The sequence below is a fragment of the Mauremys reevesii genome, linkage group 8, assembly GCF_016161935.1.
Source record: "Mauremys reevesii isolate NIE-2019 linkage group 8, ASM1616193v1, whole genome shotgun sequence".
NCBI classification, from domain to species: domain Eukaryota; kingdom Metazoa; phylum Chordata; order Testudines; family Geoemydidae; genus Mauremys; species Mauremys reevesii.
In genome coordinates, this window is record NC_052630.1 from 31,975,035 (window position 1) to 31,999,603 (window position 24,569).

General features: G+C 43.6%; 1 protein-coding gene across 7 annotated transcripts in view; it reads left to right on the forward strand.

Moving 5' to 3' along the window:
- Positions 1-24,569, forward strand: part of FGF18 (fibroblast growth factor 18) — a 94,021-nt gene that overhangs the window by 18,275 nt on the left and 51,177 nt on the right. For all 7 annotated transcript variants that reach the window (XM_039485229.1, XM_039485231.1, XM_039485226.1 and 4 more), the window contains exon 2: positions 7,128-7,308. In XM_039485229.1, the coding sequence (XP_039341163.1) occupies positions 7,128-7,308 (181 nt within the window). The remainder of the gene's footprint in view (positions 1-7,127; positions 7,309-24,569) is intronic.

The following is a 24,569-nucleotide window of genomic DNA, read 5'->3' on the forward strand; positions in this document are numbered from 1 at the left end:
TGGAGGTGGTCTTGCAAATTTTTCTAATTGTAATTGACATAGGGGAATTTTGCCAAAACCATGGAAGCAAAGGAACTATTATTAGCTACCTTTACAAACCTGGGAAAGAGCCATCTTGAATATCCTCTTGTTGACCTTATTAACTTTCATGTCTTTAGAAGGTCACAGAGAAAATCATTAATATTCAGTTGATTCAGTGGATGAAAGGTAATAAGTATTTCCTGCTTATCAGAGTGGGTTTTGAAAGGACTTTGAATCACTTGATTTGTTTATCTTTTGAAATCAATAAGGCCCTTACTAAGAGGGATTTTGTATTTTTATTTTAAATTTGGGAAAGGCACATGATCTGTTATCTAATGAGGTTCGGGGCCTCTGTCAAACTGTATGGAATTTCCTGACTTTTTGCTCTGTATCAAAGTCCAGCTTCCAACATCAGTGTTAATTTGGCCATGTTGGGGTCTCCTAACACCTCATGACACTAACAATAGCATTAAGTGGAAAATTAAACATAGAGAATTCTATATTTGTAGAATATACAGGGTGCTGGATTAAAGACTAGATCTTGTATGCAATTGGGCATAGTTAGGACTTCAGTGGCATTACTTACCTGCTTAAACATGTGCATGGGTGTTTGCAGACTCGTGACATAAGTGTGTACAGGAGTGAGCCCCAGTGTTGCAATCAGAATGGTGATTTTGTTGCACTTCTTGGCTATTTCCTTGATTTTTCTTAACTGTGAAACCTTAATGTTGCATTAACACAGATTTTTTTTTCATTTAATATGAACATGGTCTAATCCTTAAAATTCTTCTTAAAATTAATTACTGATTCTAAAAGCTACTTAAATAAAAATCCTTTGTTTTTTTTTTAAAAGTGGACTGCACAAAGCATGTGAGAAGATACTGTAGTGTACAAGCCCTTATTGTCTGGAGATGGATAAGATGTCATCTCTAGTTTCTATGATTGTTTGCTTGAAATCAGGTTTGGGTTGAGTGGCCACAGTCTGGGTCTTTAGACAGGTAAAACAAAAGAAGCAGCTCTACTCATGGGTGAAGAGAGATTTCCCATGTTCAGAAATGCACACATTTCTGGTGGAGCATTTGGGATACATCACTCATTTAAAATGCTCACTGGTTTTCTAGCAGGGTTATTATTTAATCCCCCGCATAAACTTTTATATTGCTAGTTGTATTTTTACAATGGCTTTGTAGCTGTATATCATTACATCTTTCAGTAATAATAGGACTGTTAAATATGTATGGGACTGCTTAAAAAGAAAAAGAATGCAACAATAAAATATGAATTCTGAACTTGATACTGTCCCTTTTAGTTACTAAGATTTTATTGAATATAAACAATTATTGACAATACAGTTGGTTGGAAGGATATACTGCCAGTTACTATGAGTGGTTGAAGTTCCCCTTCATGGTGAGCATATTCGTAGAAAACTATTAGACAGTTTTGCATGCCAATCGTGCAAAATGAAATAAACACAAAATTCACAACACAATGCTGGAGGGTATATACTGTGGCTACATATTCCCTGTGACATAGGGAATCATCTTTCAGTCTTCTGGGATTGTCCCAAATTGAAAGGTTTCTGGCCTGGTGTTAGAAAATGATGCGACTGAAATAAGTCTTGCTATCTCCCCACTCATTCCTACTATTACAATGTTAGGAAAATGTCCTGATTTGCCAAAATTAAACATGGGTTTAGAATTTTTTGTCACTGCAGACAATAGTGCAGTTTGGCCTGATCCTTCAAACACTTACACGTGAACTTACCTTTATGCCCGTGAGCAGTCCTACTGAGGGGACTGCTCACTTAATTTTGGGCCTGAGCCAAAGTCCAAAGTGGGAAAGGCTCCCACTGACACCATGGGGTTTGGAACAAGCCCCTTACATGTTAGCAGGCTCAGGGCCTATGGTTGCCAAACCAAATAACATTTGTGGAAATGTGGTTGATGAGAAGAAAAGAGAAACGGCCATTCTTTTAAGTGTGATGTTTCAATATACAGCAATCATAGATATTAATTAAAATGCTTAAGTTTTCAAGAGTAGCTGGTCACACAGAGATGTTTCCGTTCTCCTGTTTGTTTGTAACTGCAATAAAAATACCTTTTTTGGAAAAAAGACATTTGTCTTTAGATGACCCGTGGGACTGAGCTTTGGTTACCGTACATCAGCAGGCCAATATTACTGATTCACTTTTCTGGAGACTTATGAAATGGAATCTCTAGTATGGTAATGCTAGTATAGATTTTATCTGATTAAATGAACAATACGTGACATATTGATTGTTTGTTGATTATATTGATATTCAGTGCTGTGGGGCAGATTCAACCCAAACTGGCACAGCTAATTCACCCTGGCCTTGATTCAGCAAAGCATCCCTTTTCAATAAAGCAATTAGGCACAGATGCTTAAATTCCAGTGATTTCAGTGATGAAGTGCTTTGCTGAATCAGGGCCCGTGTGTCCAAGGGGGAAAACAGGTAGGGCTATCTCTGCTTACTCTCTGACAGGGCTTCTGCCCCAGGAGAGCAGTTTTAAAGGTATGTCTTCACTGCACTTAGCTCGAGTTATCTACGGTCAAATCAACTCCTCTTGAGTTAGCTCATGTGAGAATGCCCCACTGGGAAGCAACACTTCAGCTGCACAGAGTGTGTGTAAGCTGTTGTAAATTGTGTAGCTCCCCCTCGAGGTGTGGCTCAAGCCTCCTGCCTGGGGCTTGCTGTGTTTATGGGGAGCAGCTTCTCTCCGCACATGTCTTGAGTCCTCATCAGTTCTCTTCAGTGACACCTGGTACCTGCACCCAAGGTAGCTTTTCACTGTGACCATGACACACAAGGTGCTGTCCCTTGGGAAAATGAATAGTGCTACCACTGCTGGCAAGGAGTATAAATCCCTGTACACAAGAAACAATGAGGTACATTACCACAAACCCCAGCAAAGAAATGATGCACCCAAAAGTAACAATATGATAAAGGGGGACTTCACTGGGGCCATGAAAATAGGCTCCGGGGAGGAAAGGGTTAACTAATCTTTAACATCAACAACTCAGCGTGTTTCCCACCTCCCAATACGCTCAGCACTTCCCAACCCTCCCAGGCACCTTGCCAGCAGCTGCATGCTGAGATTGAGTCCAGAGATGAGTGCGTTGGCCAGCTTACACAAAAAGGGTCCCCTGACAGTATCTTGGCCCCTGAGTGGGGCAGAATCCCTCCCTGACCTGCAGGCCCATGGAGGGCACAGCTGGCTCTCAGTAACTGGTACCAAGTGGGATCTCTGCCATTCTTGATGCTGGTCTCTGCACGGTTGGCACTGCCTGACCCATGCACTAGATCCCACAGCAGTTCAAAGATCCCCTTTGTGGGGGATGGGAGTTAATCAGAGACTCCCTTAGCTGTTCTGCTTCTCTTGCAGTTCTCAAGCTCAAAACTGAAACTAAATTTGCACTATCTGTCTGTAGCAGGCTGAGCCTTGTCACCCATGAGGAAGCCTTCCTATTGGCCTCATACGGAGCATTTAGTCCATTCTGTCCCCACTTCGGACTCCAAGCACGCATGAAATGGTAATCCTCAGAGTAGGACCCCCCAGAGGCTCAGCCCAAATAGGGGTTACAGTTGTACTGTAACCCGCTGTAGCCTATACCCACTGACGGGCAGGCCAACTCAAGGTAAAAGCACCAGCCGGCTCAGATTAAGGATTTGTATGTATGTATGGGACTCAAATTAATCCTGCAATGAAGACAAGCCCTAAACTGTGGTGGAGCCCTGCTGAAGGAGGCTACATCATAGGCAAGCCACTTAACTTCCTTCATTTGCAGTTTTCAGGGGTGGCAGGTTTGTATAATTTATGGTGGTGCCTGGAATGAGTCCCAGTCCCACCCCTCACATCTGGTATTGGTGCACATAACAGAATTAATGGGGTAGGGCCAAGGGATTTGGAGTATGGGAGGGGGCTCAGGCAGGGGTGGCTCTAGGTATTTTGCCGCCCCAAGCCCTTCAGCGGCTTGCCTGCGGGAGGTCCCCGGTCCCGCAGATTCGGCGGCTTGCCTGCGGGAGGTCCGCCAAAGCCGCGGGACCAGCGGACCCTCCGCAGGCAAGCCGCCGAAGGCACCCTGCCTGCCGCCCTCGCGGTGACCGGCAGAGCGCCCCCCCGTGGCTTGCCGCCCCAGGCACGTGCTTGTTGTGTTGGTGCCTGGAGCCGCCCCTGGGCTCAGGGCTGGGGCAGAGGGTTGGGGTCTGAGGGCTCTGGCTGGGGCCGGAGATGAGGGGTTTGGGTGTGGGAGGGGCTCAGGGCTAGGGTAGAGGGAAGCAGTTTTGGTCCTTCTGGCCATGCAAGTTTGTGGGCTAGTGAATAGGGAAACACACTACTGATGTAGAAATCAGACTTAGCCAGGGTAAAGCAGAGGTGAAGCTATGCCAACATAATAGGTATTTTTGTGTGATGGTACAGTCCAAATTTGGTTTGGCAAATTTGTGGCCTTTATGACTGGAAGCCTCCCTCCAAAAACCTCTAAATCCCACCTCTTTATTTTTTCTAGAAATATCTGCAACTCATTAACATGTGGTGAAAGCAATGCAACAATGCAATCTTGATTGTAAAATCTCTTTTAAATCTTAATATTATGGAGCCAAAGTCTTAACTGCAAAGCCCCTTGCTTTTGTGGTGTGAGGCAGAGTGTTAACATTATTTGAACATCTCTTTTTTGGTAGTTTAATTTCCTTTGTTAGAAGTTTCATTTGGGTGAGAGGGGTGGGGAAGAATAAGAAGAAAGGGAAATAGGCTATTGACAGTTCAGGCCTAATCTTGCTCATTTTACTCTCACACATAGCCCCAATGATTTGGGTGAGTATGATGAGCAGGACTTGATTAGTTCAGGGTGGGAAGCTCCTTTAACCTTGTGTACTGTATAGCATGTGGATGCGCCTGCTATTTCTGCTGTTAATCTTTAATCTTCAGGACGTTGCTTCTCGCTGTTCCATTTTCTGAGAGTGGGAATTATTGCTATTGTTAGTTGAATAATTTCTTCGTTGAGTTTGTCAGCTTGCATATGTTGATAGACAATCACTGTGTCTCCTTGAGTCTTCTCTTCTGCAGTCTGTATACGTTCAACGTCCCTAATCTCTTCTTGGCTCTCTTATCTGAACACTTGGGATACAAATATCATAATTCCAGTGTTTAACAAGGGCTGTAAAGTCAATCCTGCATTTTATAGACCCATGACCTTCATTGATGTGGCAGCTATATTGAATAAAAGTTTTTGTTGATTAAGTTGCTCAGTGAGGGGCTGAGTTTTGAGAAGGACGGACTATTTTAAATTTTTTTCCCTCTTGCTACTGATCAGTGTCTTGTGTCTTTCCACCAACTTGATAGATGTGCAAGTATTTGAAAGTAAAAGCTCTTTTCAGGGTCTGACTTTCCAGTAGCATTTGACTCTATAGCGAGAAATCTGCACTGTTGCAAGATGATGGAAAAAGTGATCTGGGTTTGCTTTGTGTGGCCATCCATTCCTGTATGTGTCTCAGATTGGAATGGGACAGAATTGGGGCGTAACTACCCCTTTTTCCTATGTGACTGGCATCCCTCTGTGCATACTTGATCCTTTTCTTACTGTTTCCAGGCTAGAAGGACCAGAATTTTATAGCCCAAATATATCAGGCACAGAAGTAACATTTCTCCTTTGGCTGAAAATCACCCCATTGTAGAGGGGCAGCACAATGCCTGACCATCACTAAATTTTGCTGTGAATTTCACCCCACATGCAGGTGGTCCACAGTTCAGTTCATTAGATCCCACTGACACCAGAGAATTTAGCCAATAAACTTTGAACATTGTTTGCCTTGGCCAAACTAAAACTGCACCAATGTAAAGTAGGGGTATTTTTAGTGGCTCCAGAGTTCTATGCTTCTTTTGCTTGGTGCATGATAATATGACAGACTCTCCTAATTTATTATCATTTGAGGGTAATCTGCCATCGAAATATAGTCTAAGTCTCATGGGTAGAATCAAACAAAAGGCAAAAAAGGCTCCTCTGAGTATCATTAGATTTAGATACCAGATTGATTTCTACTTTTTGCCAGCTACTTCTCAGGTATTTGAAACTTGAATTAATGCAGGTAATTAACATCTGGGGCTGAAGTGTTGGTTGACTAGTCGTCTGATTTAGACTGAGTTGGGATGTCTCTAACTGGAGGCAGAAGTTGGTCTATGCTTTGGCAAATATGCGAAAATGTAAGCCAAAGCTGGATGCTAGATCTCCGGAAAGGTGTCTGCTGCCAAAGGGAGCTGTTAGTTCTTTAAAGCTGCAGTTAACTAAAGTTAATTCTACTCAAAGAGCCAAAGGCCATAAAAATGGTGGAAAATGGCTAAGCAGAGGAACCCTGCTGATAATAGCTCATTCTGGAAAGGCTTCTCTTGCCCTCTGGTCCAAGTGGCCTTGTTCTCAGATAGCCAGTTGAGCTGGGAAGCTCAGGAAGATGCACAGGAATAGACCTTATGCAATCAACTGACTCCACTTTACTTTTAAATTGGCAGAACTGTTTAAAGTGCTACTCTGAAAAGCAGATTTTTCTAACTCAACAGATTTTTCTCTCTGTGTGTATTTAGAGCTAGCTCTATTGACTGTAGTGACAAAAATAGGGGTTTTCATCCTTTTTAATGAAGTTGGCACTGCAGAACCAGCACAGCTATTGGAGCTGGAGCTGGGATTCTTCCTTCCGCATTATCATAATTGTTTGCTGTGTTCCAATTACAGACCCAGTCACTCACACTTGTGTAAGCCCTTTGGCAGTGGTGAAGCCTACCCAGGTGTCAGTGAGCGCATCATTTGAAGACAGTGGCATTGTGCAGGTTTAAATCAGGACAGAATTGAGCCTGCAGAAGCTTTTATTACTGAGAATGATACATGAGAAGAAAGAAACCCAGTTTCTTTGTCAGCACCTAGGTAGAACTTTGCTCGGAGCACCTGATCCTGCAGCCTTTATCCACATGACCACCAGTGAAGTCAAGCCACAGTTGACTATTTCTGTGTGATGCGCTCTTTGTTAGGCTTAGTTTGTTGTCTTTGCAGGCAAGATGTTGTATCTGTTTTATGGTCTATTGTCTCTCTTTTTTCATCAGATGTTCCTTGCTGAGGAGAATGTGGATTTTCGGATACACGTGGAGAATCAGACACGAGCAAGGGACGATGTGAGCAGGAAGCAGCTTAGACTCTACCAGCTGTACAGCAGGACGAGTGGGAAACACATCCAAGTTCTAGGCAGGAGGATCAGTGCTAAGGGGGAAGATGGAGACAAATATGGTAAGAATATTAACCGTGACTCATCCAGGGCCAGTACAAAGGTCTGAAATGAGTGTGTTTGGGTGAGAACAAATGGAAAGATGGGTCCCAGCCTTGCACTAGAACGGGCTTCCTGTATTTTAGCTTATGCATCAGAAGAATGAAGCTGTGAAATTGAATTAGAAAAGCTGTTTGTTCCTGAAAGCCTTTGAGATGTCCTTGGCAAAGATGCTTCCAATCAACTTGATGCAGACCCCTCACTAGCAGGGATTTAGAACTGGATACTGTACGGTACTGAGTGCTGCTCCCAACTCCTACTCAAATAAATTGGAGTCAAGAGAAATTTCAGCATCTTGCAGGATGAGACCCAGGGCATCAAAGAGCCCATCGTTCTAGTTTCCTGTGAGTGCACCACTCAGTCTAGCAAAACACACAACTGCATCCTATCAAAAGGGAAATGGAAGCGTTTTACGAAACTTCATCTGCGTAATCCTATTTCTTTCTCTTTTCTGAACGCTGCATGTTGTGCCTCATTGACTGTTGCCCTCTGGTTTGGCCCATTGGTTGATACGTCACTGCAGAAACTCATGAACATATATTGCCTCTGACTGGGTATGTTGTACGTACGAGCACTGGGATGTGGGGGAAGGGGGAACTTTTTTGAAAATAATTCTCTCTCTCAGGGAACTGCAGACATTAACGTGCAGTACATGGCTGGCATAGAGGCATGCCACACAGGGACAGCCTCTGCCAGTGTGCAAGGAGCATATAAAGCGGGGCAGGATAAGTCCTGTGTGCCGCGGGAGAAATGGTTCAGAAATAGCTGATCTTTGTGAAAATGACCCTTCTGGTATTGCCAAAGCCCTAGTTTGTTCTACATCATGCCCTTTACATAGCTAAGAAAGGCCAGGCGGGTCGGCTTCTAGATGTTGCCTTTGCTTTTCCAACATTTCTAAGTAATATGGGGTGGAGAAGACCATTTGGCTGCTGATTTTAGGCCATTAGGCTGCTTTTGTCATGTTTCTGTCCCTCTTGTGCCTGCACAGTCGTCATAAATACGCCTCCTAGGCCCCAGGATGGGGAATACATTCCAGAAGAGGAGGATGCTGAGGTCCCATAGGGAACTGTGCAGTGGCCAGGAGGGCCAACCCTGGACCTGCACCAAGTGAATGGCAGCACAGAGCCCTGCCTTTTTTGCGGTCCCCTCCTGTCATGCGCTGAGGCGCTCCTCCCTCAATGACCTGCTGCAGCCCACCCACCTTGGAAGCCCAGTCCACTCCCAGTTGCTGAAAAGCTCCCTACCACCCTTGTTGTGACCCATGCCCAGTAATGACAGCCCTCCCCTAACCCATCTATTCCAGTTGCTAAAACCCTCTTGCATCATCCTAATAACAAGCCTCCCTGACCAGCTGCAAACCCCTCCCACCTCTAGACCAGCTGTAAGGGTTGTGGAAACCTGCTCACCATCACACATGGCACAGGAACACTCAAAGCATGATAATCCATGTGGCAGTGAGTGGGGCCTTAGATGCAGGATGTGGCCCCTGTGATAATGGAGTGGAGAGATGTCAGGGTCAGGGACGTGAAGAATCATCTGTGCAACAGCCAACCCTGACTACCAAGGCGATGGCATAGAATGAATTATTTTCCAGAAATGCCCCCAGAGGCTTTGTTAAGGCGTCACCTCTGATCAGGACCAGGACACTGGATCTGAACGCTCCTGAACTTTGGATCCAGATCTGAAAGTTGTTAGGTGTATCTCTAACACAGAGTTTGGAGGGCACCTTTGTCTCACACCCATTGGTTGACCCTTCTCCTTCTCCACATCCTCTCTTCATCCTCCTTTGGAGTATAATTTTCATCATTTCTGAATCTGGCCCACTGAGTCAGAGTCAGGATTAGATTTTGGGAATCCCTGATTCCCAATCTCATGCTCGTTCCTCTAGAGCACGCTGCCTGTCTTGGCAATAACATTAGCAATGGATGTAAAAGAGAGTCACAGTGTTGCAGGGAGAGTGGGAATCCGTCTGAGAAGTTGCAACAAAGGAAAAGATGCCCGAGCGTATGAAATAGCTCCAAAGGCCGCTGCTGCGGGCACAAGTCTAGAGAAGGAGAAGGAAGTGTGTGGGCATCACAACTGGAACAAAGTATAATATGGTGTGTTTTCCACAGGCGCCTCCGAACATTGAAGTATCACTTCAGAGAGGATGCAGGCTGGTGGGTAGGTGGGGGCAGCCTTCCCTAACCTGGGAGTTTGAACCCTTTCATCTGCCTCTCCCAGATGACACTTGAATCCCCCAGTTGCTGTCTCACTCTTTAGATGGGAGGGTGGTTTAGGGCTTAGTCTTCAAGCGAAGAAATGACCTTTCTTTCTGAGTATCCAGCATCCAAATGATTCATTACAAGGATGGAGAGGGGGGGTTTATTTGGGTTTTCAGGAAAGGGAGAGTTGGCTGATTTATTGCAGCCTTACTGACTTGTGCAAACTTTCCTTGCCTCTTGGCTTAAGAGGATGCACAGAAATGGAGTCAAAGTGAGGTCCCAGGCAGTGCTGTGGTGGTTTCAGAGCTCATAGACTCGGTGATCACTGCAGCACAATTTCATGCAGCTTCAAATCAGTAAAATAACAAACTGTAATGTGTATTAGACACCTGCTGTAGGAAGAAACCAAGATCTAAACGGAGGAAGTATGGCAGCCCAGCCACCTGATACAGGTGTGCATATGCCATTTGTAAGGACAAATACAAGTTTTGAGGTCCATAAAATAGCTAATGTAATAATCTGGGGATTCAATTTTGGGTTTGTGCAAAGCGGCCTTAGCTCTGAGGCCAGGATCTGGCCCCATGTGTCTGATTTATTAAACAGAAAATTAAGTCTGTTAATAGAATTAATTGAGTCTGTTTTATCCTTTTAGTCGGATGGCTTTTATCCCTTCTCAAACATATGAAAATCCATTTGAACAGCTAAGTCAATTATCAGACTAAATTAAATCTAATAACAATGCCTACTGCTTTCAGAAACACTAATTAATCTAAATATACTTACCTATCTCACTAGGGGGGTGGTGAGGCTTAATTGCTGTTCCTAAAGTGCTCTGATATCCTCAGATAAAAGGCGATATATATATATATGCAAAAATACTGTCTCTTAACCCACCAGAAATTAATGAAAAGACTGACAATCTATTTACAGATTACACGTTTATTTTGGATCCTTTAATCTATTCTGATGTAGTTTGTTCTGGCCCAGAAAAAACAATATTCTTGTTACAAACTTATTACTACTTTACCAGGTGTCTAAGTGATTCTTTTCATTCAGAAAATGAAATGGGCTGGAAGGCGGTGGGGGGAAGGAAGAAGGACTTGGAACCTTTATATTCTATCTCAGATAAATGGTACAGATAGGCGAGATAGAGATCAGTGACCTGAAACATTAGAGCCTTTCATTTATTTTCATTTCACAAAAGGCAGAAGACATTCTATCCTATTTGTTCACTATCTTTGTGTCCGGTTCACTTGGCTGGATGTAGCTCTCTAGGATGGGTGAAGGCACTTTGGCTCATTTGTACTGCACAGCTGTGTGGTTTTGTTTTAAAGTCACAGTCTAAGGTTGTACCGGAAGGTGTGTGAGTTTAAAGTTATATCCAGGAGAAGTGATTTCCCTTCCCTTCACTGTTGTGTGGCATACTTTGTACCAGTTGACCCCTTGGCTGGTGTGTTCCTCCTCAGAGATGGCAGTATTTCAGAGGTGGGTGACTTATGGCCGGATCAAGGCCTTGCACCACTTAAGCCATAAAAATAGAGGCTTAAGTGAGACCTTCTGTCCTGGGATTAATTTTACCCATAGTGAGTAAATTGCTTTGGGATTCTTACGGATGGAATGTGTTATATGTAGGTTTATTATTATAATTTGTTATTAGAGGCTATTCTTCTCTAAAGCACAATCATGCCAGTATTGCACTAGCGTGACCCTTGTCAAAATATTCCACAGGAATGACCCTGACACTCCAGTTTACGCACTAGCCCCAAACACTATTGTAATCTCCTTTATAATTGGGGACAGCACCAGAAGTGAGGAGCCCCCCATCCTAAACTGTCTTTCAGTTTCCAAGCCTTCACCTTTAGATTGCCAGCCTCTCTGAGGACCTGATCCCAAGCCCATTAAAGTCCATTGAAAGACTCTCGCTGACCTCCTTGGGTTTTGGATCAAGCCCTAGTTGCCTGTGAGAAAAGATGGGCAATACATTGTTCACAGAATATTAACAAGTGTGGGCCCTGGCAGATCCTGGCGGGAAGCAAATTCCAGAGACAAGGAGAACACCCTGTGTCAGTAGCTCCCCCTGCTTATCAAGGAGGATCATCTCCAGCGTCTCCACTCACATCAGCTATGGCATTATGACCCAGGGAGAGAGTCAGTCTCCCCGGTAGTCAGGTCTCGAACCTTAAAGGTTAAATCTGGCACTGGTATACCACCTGGAAACTTATGGGGAGCCAGAGCAACTCTGAGTATCGGTGCTATATCCTCTGTGTGATGGACCACTCAGCTGTGATCACTGCATTCAGTACTAGCTTGAGCTTCCAGTTGGTGCCTGTGTACAAGCCCATGTAGAGCATTTTATAGCAGTATAGACATTAGACACAATCCTTCCCTGCTGGAGACTTCATTTGTCGAGTAGGTGGGCTCCGCGGTGAGGGGTGGGAAGGGTGCGGAAAGTAGTAGTATAGTAAAATAACCTCCTGTAATTGCTAAATTCCTTCTTAGGTTTCAGCCAGCCTGTGCTTTCTGAAATTACCGAGCTAATGTAGCAGTTCTTTGGGCTTGGCAGGCTGACAGCTAGCCTAGAACTCTCTCAACTCATTTCACTAATGACTCCCATTTGTTCTCTCTCAAAGCCTGGAAACAATGCAAAATACCAGGGCCATTGTTCCATGTCTAGCAAGTCATTCCCTCCCCTCCGTATCCCGGGCACCTTAAAGGCAAGTTGCCTTGGGAAAACCCATTAACCTTTTCCCTTCCTACTGTAGTTTATACTGAGAGTGGTTCCCTTGGGAAGGGGAGGAAGAAAAACAAACCCCCTTTCAGTGCCCGGAAGGCACAGAGTAAAAGTGTTTACCTAGAAGCAAGAGGAGATATCCCAAGCAGTTACTGTGGCTAGTTAAACACGGACATCTTTCCACAAGCATCAGTTACAAGCATGACATTTAGAATCTGCTTTGTTTCCCAGGTATATGCAAAAGGACCTGCCTATCACAGTACAGATCCTCAGATACTCTGAATGAATTGTGATTTGCTCTGTAATTTATTCAGTCAAAACATCAGGATGGCTGTTTCCTATTTAAACTACGTATTGCTGCCCCCAGTCTCTTGCCGTTACAGTTTTGACACGACAACAAGACAAATAATTTTTCAAAAAGACCTTTTATCTTCTAAATCATTTATTTTCACTTACTTGGCCTGGGGGCAGAGCTGACCTCAGCGTAGCGATGATCATTCACCGTGGCAGCTGTACAGTCATACAGGGCTGTGTGATTGGGCTAAGCCAGGAACGCCTTCGCTGTCCAGCTGCTGTGTTGTCTCCCCCCTGTACCCCCCAACATCTCCTTATCATTCTCTGTGTGTGATTGTCTCCCCTTCTAATTTGGGTGGAGCAGGCGTCCAGTGGCAAAGTTTTCCTTTGAAAGCAGGCAAGGGTACGCCACGAGTGACAGAGCAGCTGGATGAATTAGAAACATTGTGAGCAGACCGGCTGCTTTGTTGAACCACTAATAGTAACTCTGTAGCCAAGCCTCCCAGGGTTCTGTGGGCTATGAGAGAGCTGGGTGATAGTCACCTTAGATTCTATTCTGGAAGGTTCAGCAACCATTTGAAATATATTGTAATTGTCTTAGTTGAGCCATCTGTACATTTAAGGGGCGTGTGTGTGCGGGTGTATGCATGTGTTTGCTGTGATCTGCATTTGTGATGGGAGCTCTATTCAAGAAAGATGAGGAATAAAAAAACAAAACCAAGGCTACGAAAATCTGTTTCAACCAGTGAATTTTCAGCAGGCCCTTGCACATACATCCACAATGTTTGTGACTCCAAAGTCTAGCATACAATGAGTGAACAATGGTTAATTCCATATCTGACCGCCCAGATGCAGTCCACCTGTTTTGTGTGCAAATGTAGATGAGCCTTGATTTCCCCTTCCCCCCACCCCAAAAGTGGGTTCCTCACTTCTGAGCTCACCCTGAGAGACCTTAAACAGTCCTGCTTTTCAAAGTGGGGGTGCTCAGCACTTTCTGAAAATCAGGCTCCTTTTAAGGCGTCTTTAGTTGGATAGCCAAAAATGGAAGCACATAAAATCACTAGTCACTTTTGAAAATGTAGGCCTTTATGCCTACAGATATATTAGGTCCCCCCAAATAGTGAAAGTGCAGTGTTTAGAGACACCCTCCCCCATAGAATTTGGCCTGTAAAGTTTTAACATGGGGAGTGCCAATGAAAGATATTTATTTTCATACAAGTTATGAAAGGGTTTTCCTGTTGGTTAACTCTGTGTGGGGGGGTGGGATGGGGTGGGGGTGGTATAATTCTATACTGTGATTTAAGTGTTCCCATTAGAAATGTAGAATAGGAAATAGGATCCCATCTGTGAGCAATTTAAGAGGAAGTGAGACAATGGAGTCAATTGCTACTCCAGTTTAGATAATCAATACAAATATTATTAGTATAGTGATTTATCTTTCTAGGCACTTTATGAAAATGTGAATGCCAGACCCTGAAGACAAGGCAATATAATATTATCTGTTCCTGCTTTCCTGTGATTAAGCTTTCCTTCTACACAACTTGTGCAGCTGCCTTTCTACATGTTCTTCCCTAGCTGTGGCGAAACGTCAGAGAAACAAAGTTAGGGTTCTTTCTCTTTTTGCTGATTCTGAGCGGAGGTCTTGGTAGATACCGTGTGTGTTGGTACAAAAGTGACTTTATCATTTTATGCAAGAGATGTAGTGTCAGTCAATTAATGGGAGCCTCCAAAATCTTGGAGACAATCTTTTTCATTGATTTAAGCTTTGGTATTTTCAGGAACACAGAAGAGTGATTCTCCAGTATAAAGGCAGAGAGCGCTTAAGTCTTGTTTATTGAGTTCTGGTGAGTCTTTCTCCCTAGGTATTTATATCAAGCCCAGAACTGTGGTATCGGCGTGATTTTTCTTTATTCTAAATCATTTGAGACAGTGCAGAATTGAAGTAGGTTCTTGTAATTGCTGGGACATGGCTAAACGTGCCTTGAAAATAAAGCTGGCCAACATTTGTGGAATGAGAAGGTTTTAGCCCCAAAATGGCCTTTTTTCCAAAAATGTTTTTTTCTAAATAAATGATTGATGTCAACATTTTTTATTTTTATGAAACTTTTAGTGCCTTTTTTTTTAGAAAAAAAGACAGAGTGGGGAGATTTTTTATCAAAAATATTACCTAAGAAGTTATTGAAATGTTCCTTTTACTGGAAACCTGGTCTTCGGTAAATGAAAAATGTCATTGATTATTTGGATAATGGTTTCAATAAAAAATTTCCCCTACAATTTTGCTCAACTTTTAAAAAAAATGAAAAAGTGTTTCAAATCCTTTTGAAATGAAAACAACTTTGAAATTCCAACATTTTTCATGGAAACAAATTTTCATGTTTTAAGAGCGGAAGGATGAGCAGTGGCTAGGATGGTATGTGGGATCCAAGAGTCCTAAGTTTAATTCCCAGCTTTGAAACAGACTTAATGTGTGATCTTGGGCAAGTCACTTACTCTTGCTGTGTCTCAATTCCCCATCTGTACAGTTATCCTCATTGTGAAGATAAATATAAAAAATTATGAGGTAGTCAAGTACTCTGGTAACAGGGGACGTGCCATAGTTTAGGTATTTGCTGTTTCTGATGCTGAGAGATCAGTTTTATTTTTAGGCCATGATAGTAATAATGTCTTATACTCATAGTGCCTTTCATTCCATAGAATCTCACAGCATTTAATGTGGGAATCTCTACAGCCACCTCAGCAAATATTTTAACAATGCACAGCAGTTTGGGACAGTAAGTTAAAAAGAATACTTTCCCCAGTTGGAACGGCAAAACAGATTTACCTAGGCGGAAAGGTAAAAAGCATGAAGCCATTCACTGTGTCTCTTAAGGGGAGGAATAACTGATGTGTGTTTCTTAGAAATTTGGAAGAATCCAAAACGGGAGTTGAAAATATCCCCTCCGCGCCCCCTCTCCATGACTGTCTGTGGTTTGACCTAAATATTGTCCTATAATCATTCAGCAACTGCTAACTTCATGTCCGTCCAATGCTGGCATTTTCCAGACTGCCTGCCAAGGAGGACACGTGTAGGGTATCTGCAGTCTCCAAAGAGTTCCCAAGACATAGAAGACAAATCAGAAACAAAGGGGCTAAGAGGGCCTAGAGAACGAACATTCATTTCTTGCGGCACATGAAGAGGGTCTGAGGGATGGAAGGAGATGACAGTATGGTCAGCAGCTTGCTCTGTGGGAACATCCATCTAATGATCTACGTCAGCTGTAGGGGGAAAATACGCTCCAGCCATAATGTGTTTTCAGAACTAGACAGTGTGTGCTTTGATCCTGACACACAAGCTGGGAGCCTCTGAACTTGTCTCTAACTGAATGCTCCCAGCTCTGGTTGCAGATGGGTCTCTACTCTGTGTACACTATGGCCCAGATCCTCAAAGGCATTTAGGTGTCTAACTCCATTGAAATCAATGGGAGTTAGGTGCCTAATACATGACTAATAGATACTCTGTACTACAGTATGTAACTAAGCAGAATCCCCACATAATGCATTAGGGGACGGTGCGACTTAGTTTGTAGAATGGCTGTGTATTACACTAACCTTCTCCTGGTATCCTTTGCAACTAGGAGACTGGAATTAGTGTCAACAAAACTTTCTGCTCCTCTGCATTCCCAGCTGCCAGAAAATAGGGGTACTCCTACCTCTCTAATAAAAAGAGGGTCTATGCTATAGACACATACGTATTGTAATGCAGCCCTACCTCCCTGTAATTGTAATGAGCTCAGCTGTGTCAGCCTCAGAATCTTCTTTCAGGAAGCAATTCTCAGTATATCACAACTGGCCGGGAGTTCGGGAGTTGTTTTGGCTAGAAGGGGATGGGACCAGGTGGTGCATCATCCTACAGCCTCTTTAGTTCTTTGTCACGTGTCCAGCGGTGTCTGTTCTTGATCTTAGAACTGGGACTGGGCAAAGGAGGTGGAAGGGATGTTGGGCCCCCAAGGTTGTGGATCAGTATTGTGGGTTGATCTAGACAGGAGATTGGTTTAGATGTATGGGCAATGAATATAGCAAATGGGCGGTGAATAAATTTGGGATCCAGGCTTCAAGATGGCATGGTTGTGTTTTGTTTTTGTCTTTAATGGCTTTCAGGAATGGATGAGAGAGAAAATTGGCAGCAGCTGGAGAAGAGTTAGGGTGGGGGAGCTGAAGGAGCAGGTGAGAATCAGCCAAACCTGCCTGTGATCCCATTGAAGATTGGAGAGTAGGTGAGGAACCCTGAGCATGGCAAAGCAGGGGGAATGGCTAAGTGTAGAACTGGAAGCATCCACAGATAAGGGTTAGGAATGATATCAAGATATAAAAAAGCCTTCCTTCTTGGCAGTGTGTCTGCTTGTGCACCAGTGGTCTTGTGAAACCTGTACTGTGCTGTGGTTCTCACTCCTGAAATACGGGTGTGAGGGGGTATATTGCCATGAGCCACAAAACAGCAGACTCTGATATACTGTTCTTGTACTGTCTATACACAGAGTTTGGGAAATGTTCCAAAAGATTCCATGTACCGCAACCTACACTGCAACCCAGACTTCCACTTACTTAAAGAAAAGGGTTTCAAAATAGTTGTGGTGAATTATGAAGCAATTCAGAGGCATTTTTCATTCTTAGTTTAAAACGATGTACCCACCTATAGGCAGTGGGTCAGATCCTCAGCTAGTGTGATCGGCCTGGTTCCATTGACTCCAGTGGATCTGTACCAGTTTACACCAGGTGAGACTCTCGCCCAAGCTTTCTTTGCCTATGAAACCATAGTTCTAACAGTAACAGCAGCGTGGCAGCTCCAAAGAGGAGCATGTGTGAGTTAAAGGCCTTTGGATGCACTTTTTATCACAACTGAGATCTGGTTCTCCTCTGACCTCCACCAATAAAACTTCATTGACTTCAGTGGTGCAGCTCCTGATTTACACCCATGTGGGTGAGAGAAGAGTCAGGCCCCGAGTGCCTGATAGCAGTGATACTTCTTGTATCTTACACCTTCAATAAGACCTTGCATTTCAGACCATTTTAGCCAGTGGGAAGCAAAGCAACACTATTACATTTTAGCCTGTGGTATAACTCACTGTAGTGGGGTCGCTGTGATTTAGTGCTGGCTTTTAGTCACCCAGTGACATCTGATCAGGAGTTGCCTTTATTTTATTTGCTTCTCCATCTACATTTTTAATTGATTTTTACAGGTTACATTTTCACTGGTGACCCGTTAGCAGGCAGCTAGCCAAAAACATATTGATTTTACACCTATTAATTTGGGGATACTGACAATGAAGTCTGAAAGCCTTGTAGCCCCTAGGAAAATCAATCCAACCGGGAGAGGGGCACGGCACTGGGAGGTAATTGCGCTTATTTCTTTAGTTGCCTGCCTTGTATGTTATACTTGTCACCCTGAAGCACTAAAAGCTTTGCCATTACCTGTCAACAAATAAACTAATACAGCCTGTTTATAAGCCTCTGTAGTGGGAAAATGTTCATTTTCTGGCCTCCAAATCTTGCTCGGTGGCTTTTATGGCATTTTATTGGGAAATCTGGCCAAGTCACGGTGGTACAAGGTGTGATCTCTGACCGACATAGCTGTGTTGGCAAAAGTTCCCCAGGTAGATGCAGTTAGACTGGCAAACTGAGTTTTTGCCAGGATGGTGTATGTTGCTTGTGGGTGACGGGATAATCTATGCCAGCAAAAAATGCAGTTTTGCTGGTATAAGCTGTGTCCTCACTGGGAGTACTTCGCCGGTATGGTATACCTGTATACTAGTATAGAGTACTGGCCAAGCGCTCCCACTGTAGACCTCTGTCCTTGGTCTCTGGAATGGAAATCTTTAGCTTGTACTTAAATAGACCTTGTTCCAGCATAGGGCCCAAGCCTGCTGCCTTTGCTCGCATGAGTAGCTCTGTTGACTTCAAGCTCTAAGGAGCTGATGCCAATTTATGAACTGTTTTGTTGATATTGTCTGGGATTTTGTTTTGTCTTTTTTTTTTTTTTATTACTAGAGGTGCCTTTCCCCCAAAGCAAGACTTCATCAGCTCCTCCCTGTGGGCTCTACTTGGAGGAAACAGTTTTAAGCTGTGGCAGAAGGTCTGTAGGAGCTTCTCTGGAGAGGTTTTCCTAAGCAAGTGCCACTCGCCGCCCAGCACTGTCCACCTTGTTGCTTCTCCACCTAACCTTGAATCTCTTCTTTCATCTTAAAGCCCTTTGCAGTGAGGGCTGTACACATTACCACTTATATCGGTATAACCAATGTTGCTCACGGGTGTGAATAAGCCACCTCCCTGAACGACATAGTTACACTGACCTAAGTGCCGGTGTGGACAGCACTATGTCGGTGGGAGAGCTTCTCCCACTGACCTAGCTACTGCCTCGCACAGAGGTGGTTTTGCTGTGCCGATAGGAGAGAGCTCTCTCCTATCAGCATAGAGAGTCTTCACCAGATTTGCTACAACTGTACCACTTGTAGTGTAGACTAGCCCTGAATGAGAAATCTGTGAGGTCTCGCAACATCTTGTGAGGTAGGTAGGGCTGTGTATTCAGGCTACAGAGGCCTCCGAATAAATATGAAAATCTTGTTTATATGCGTTTGTTCTTTCTGGACTATATTTTTCCTCAGAGGTCGAAATAATGAGTTTCTGGTCTTAGATATTTCCACCACGTAGGAATTGCAATACTATGAGAAGGTCAGCTCTCATGTTCTCTTGGTCCACACGTAGCCCCCGGAGGCATAGAACGTGAAAATCATAAACCGATACTTGAAGAAAACAATTGCAAACCTAATTTAGACTGCAAGCTGTAGAAGGAAGGGACTTAGTCACCTTCCTTGTCTGTAAAACAGTTAGTGTAGCATGTCAGTGTATGCTGATCTATAAGAATACCTGCATGCACCCATACTGCGAGCTATGTAGGTAGGTAGCGGTATCCCATTTTACTGATGGCTATAGACTGAGACCCAATGGGAGAAGTGACTTGCCTAAAGCTTTGTCTGCATGAGAATGTTGGGAAGGAATAGACTTAAGCTAAATCAATATAGCACTCTTTAACCAATACAAAGGAGCAGCAACTTTCTTGTGTAGACAAGACACAGTCATATAGTTGTGGCCATACCACCTCCGAGTGATGCTTTGCTCCCTCTAGTGGTGATGAGGCCAACTAGAGTTTGATGAGCCTGCTACAGCCTGGGCTAAAAGAGGGGAATCTTTTAGCTCAGGCAGCAGAGGTTCATGTGTTAAGATTGAGAGGTCCCAATTTGATCCTGACTGCTGCTATCCCCCCTCCATTCCCCTGTGGTGTTGGTGTTTCATAGTCATTGGCAGAGCTGGAAATAAGGCTGAGGACTCCCATTCCCCTTCTAACCACCGTGATCCAGTGTCTGTTTTCCACCTCTGACTACTATAAGCCTAGGATTCTATTGTCATAAATTGTCAGCAATACTGTTCCTGCTCCCACTGAAGTCAATGGTGAAACTTTAGCTGACTTAATTGGAGCCACTAGTAGCACTATTATATTGATCTGTTCTTTTTTTGCACCGGTTTGTAACTTCCTACCAATTGTGTATTTTGTAAAAATAGAGGAAAAAAGGGAAAATTCTCCACTTTGTCCTGCACATCTCTGCTGAACATTTTGCCTTTTGCCTGAGCGTGGGGTGTGCATTCAAGTTGGTGGAAGCTCTTCATGGAAAACGAGCATATAGTCTGTAGTATAGACCAGTAGGGATAAAAGGTCAGCAATGTGGATTAGAGAGGCACATTTTACCCACAGGCACAGTGACTGATGCTTTATAATCTTCATTCATTCCTCAAGGACTTAAATCTTCTACATGGCCCTTTGGGTGATAGACATTTCTTGGCCTGATTGAAACTCTTAAGATTCCTCCCCAAACTCTCTGGGTTGCCTTAGAATTTCCGCTGTCTCTCCTATTGATCCTGCTCTCTCAGAGCTAACTTTGCAAATGTGACTTTCAGCTACAAACCATCTTCTTGCAGTTTGACCCAGCTAAAACTGATATCTGTCTCTCAGTCTCTCAGCAGGAAGAGACTGAGGGGAGACAGCAAATTTCAGCTCCTGGGGCTAAATTGCTGTGCTCTTTAGCTGCAACCTGAGTTAAACTAATTGACGACCGGCTTTAAATATAACCCCTGATCAATCAGATTCATTGATTTATTTCCCCCGTCCCTCTTACCAAGTGCTATGCAGTTTCCAACCTGGCTCCCTCCCCAAGAATTGCAAACCCCATCCACTGTGTAATAAAAAGGATGGGATATTATGACAGCGCCACAATCTTATCAGGACGCTGGGGGAGGAAGGAATCTCCTATATTCATATGAATGTTTGGCAACTAAGAAAAGCCTCACTCAACAACAACAACAACAAAAGCTGATCCATTTTCTCCGGATGTCTTTGAAAGAGGCTTACCTTAGAGACAGACTAGAGAAAGGCTATTGATTTTGTTTGACCTCCAAACAGACTGCGGTCAGTATGATATTTTCCCTGTTGGAAAAGAAGCAGGGCTGTGAATTTCAGTGTCAGCGTTTGTATTGTATCTGTGCTTTGGAGCTTTGGGTTCTTTCTCAATAAATGTCAAGTTGTGAGGAAAAGTAACACTGGAATACTCTGGATCTACCTCTCCTTCCTCTCTCTCTCGGCCAAATTGTTAGTTAAATACAACACATGTTGGGACTAGAATAACATTTAGCGGTCCCATCCACTGAGCCCCACTGCAGGTTAGCGGGTTGAGCCATGAACATGAGTGACATTTTGTAATTCCCATCTTGCTTTTTCCAGGGCCATGCCAGGCTCCTTTTCAAGCTATTAATTTCTCTTCTGCACCAGTGCTCATTATAACACCAGGTGTTAGGAAAGATCCTGCAGATTTACTGATCAGGAGGATGCAACCCTGCTGCAATCTTTATTTTTCCCTTCAGTGGAGCCTCACTAGCATTGGCCATATGGTAGATCTTGTATATTTTCCTCTCTCTCCTTTGATTAACCCCTTCCTGTATACAATAACAAACTCTCTAAGGAGCACCTCCCTGGTCTTATTAAACTCCCCCTGAGATTCTCTGCCTTTAAATGGGAAAGCCTTCCTAATTTGCACTTAGTGTCCTGCAATTAAAGCAAGTATCCTATTTTTACCTCCTGTGGTACAGTGTGAAAATACAGCTAGCATTGTATTTGTTAAAGAATCATATGGCTTCTTGGTAGATCTTTGCCATGAGAGGTTTCATTAAATCAACATGCTTGTTCCTTGACAACAGCCTATTGAGAGGGAGTGGTTTAGAAGAATGGAAATACATCTTGGACTACAATATTGCAACTGACCATTAAGTGAAGGTTTTGGTCAACAAAACATTTAGACTTAAAGAGCAGGGGCATTTTTTTCAAAGTCACAAGCTCTCGAATGTCAATTTCAAATTCTCCTCAGACTCTCTTTGAGATGAGGTATATTAATCTACAGATCTAACTGCACTGAGTCCTTCCCTATGTTATCTCCCCAACAATAATGCCTTATACATGTTATGTTTTTGCTACTTTCCCCAACTCTATGGCAACAGTGACATGCATAAGTTTGCTGATTTCAGCATGGGACACAGATCAAAGAATAACCAAGTAAACCAGTGCAGATTGAGTCCGGGTGTTGGTAGAGGGTTTGTGATAGTCAAGCTTCCCCATCCTGAGGACCCCTGTTGGTACTAGCACATGAAGTTTCTAATTGCAGCCCATGCCTCAGTTCCAGTCCAAGTGGACAGCAGTTCAAATCAGCTCCAAAACCTATCCCGTCTCATTTAGAAAAATTAGTAGTCTGCATTGTCAGCACTCAGCTAGAATGCACATTTGAACTACCTTTTAGGTCAGGGTGAAAGTTGCTGATATGAAAGTGTAAGACAGCCTGCATTGTGACTGCCTGCAGCCTATGTGGTCTGCTGACAATTATATATCGGTTTCCAACTGTAGTGCTTAATTTCCCAGAGCGAAATAGCCCTCCACCTCCCTAAAAAATAATGAATGATGGAATACGTATTCAGATAGTGTGAGCCAAGTTGAGCTGAGATTACAGCCTGTGTTATGTATGTAACTATAGTGACTCCCCAGAGGAGGGCTTTAAGAGTCCCACAGAATCTTTGTTTTTAGCCTCAAACTAAACTTTTTTTCATACTTCAGAATATTCAGTGACATCAACCTGATTCCTTTGCAAACACCTCCAATAGTTATGGGGAAGAGAGAGCAGGGTTGGCTGTAGCCCTTGCACAAACATACAGGAAAGCAGCCAACAGAGAGAGATTATGAGAGGTGATTGAATAGCTCTTAAAAAAAAAGTGTGAGCCTGCCCAAAGCTGTGCTGCTTTGCTGGACCGAACAGCATATGCCCTGAGAGATTCCATGCGCTGAGGAGTCAGTTGGGGGTGGCTTCAAGAGTCACATACCCAAAACTTGCTTGTGCAATAGTGGAGGTTTGGAAATGAACCTCTTTGTGTGTGCAGATGGGCCTTTGTATCTGAAAACTGGGTGATAGTATATCTAACTACCCAGTGTGCCCATGTAAAATCTCCAGGCACAGTTACCAAGGCTTCTTGGAAATGGGTCCCATATGGTTATATTGTCCTGTCAGACAGAACATGGGAAACACAGGCAAATAAACATACATTTGCTGAAAATTCACTTCCCCAAGTTGCTCTTCTGAATCCCCACATTATACGGTGCTTGGTAACTGTATACATTGTCCATTGTCCTTTGTTTACTGATAATACAGTAAAAAATATCCATCTAGTGGGAGGAATAAGGGAAAAATTTGCAGTCCGACCTTGGCCAAGTCAGTTGACTTGTTCTTTACTCAAGGGATGTTATGAGATTTCATTAATTAACACACAGAAAACACACTAAGATCCTTGAATGACAGGGGATGTGTCTGTACAAAGTATTATTATGAGGTCCTCTAAAGCACCAATACAGAATGTTACTATATTGCAATAGCTTGCACAAGACATCCCCAGTACATGAGAATGGAAAAACCTGGGAATAAGATGTTCTTTTCTTTAATTTCTAAATTGGAGACTCAGCAAGTGAAAAGCCTAGATGTTCTTGTGTATTAAATGCTCATAAGCCATTTCTATAAGCTGGGTACCAAAGTCCCTTTGATTCTCAGAGGTAATTGTACTTTTTAATTAGCTGAAAAAATCCTCAGCCTAGGATCTCGCTATATAAATTATAATTAACCCCTTGGCACTGGAAGTTGAGATTTCCTGCCCCGAAGCACTAATGCAAAACGCATTAGCAGCACTTAACGTCAAGCACTCTAGACCACCAGTGCCAAAGGGTCATTTTGCTACCCAATAAATACTGCTTGCACTTGGAAGTCCAGTAGGAAAATGGCAAAGAAGCTGTGGAAACTTGAGGGAATTGCGGAAGACAGGATTTGAGGATGTTTGACCTGCTGCTTTGAGAGCTGCAAATGCCACAGCAGGAAGGACAACATTGAAAAACCTGGTGAGGAGATGAGAGCAAGGAGAGCGACGTGTCACGGAGAGTGGTTTTTGTTAGCGGACATGGCTGGTTGACTCGCCTTGAGAATGGCCCTGGGAATGCACAATTCATACACCTAGAGTGAAATAATTGTCTGTTGCCGAGAAGGAGAAATTGCCAGACACACTTGGCTGTGCCTGTTGTATACAGAGCACACTAGCAGCAGGGGTTTGGCCACCCACTGTTCTCATTCACTGGCATCCTGTCTTTCTGTCTCCAGTTCATCTTTGCACATTTGGGGATGAATTTTAACTCCTCAAACGGGAGGGAGCCTGAAGCAGAACACCAGGTCTGAGGGATTGTGATAAACACTCCAAATATTCTCTGAAACCTCGAGTCTCCAATTATAACTCTCCCTTCTGTCCCCATGCCACCCCCACCCCCAAACAACCTTCGCTTATCGCTCACTAAGAATCTTTCTTGGAGAAGGGAGAGGCCTGGTGGTCTGCTGCT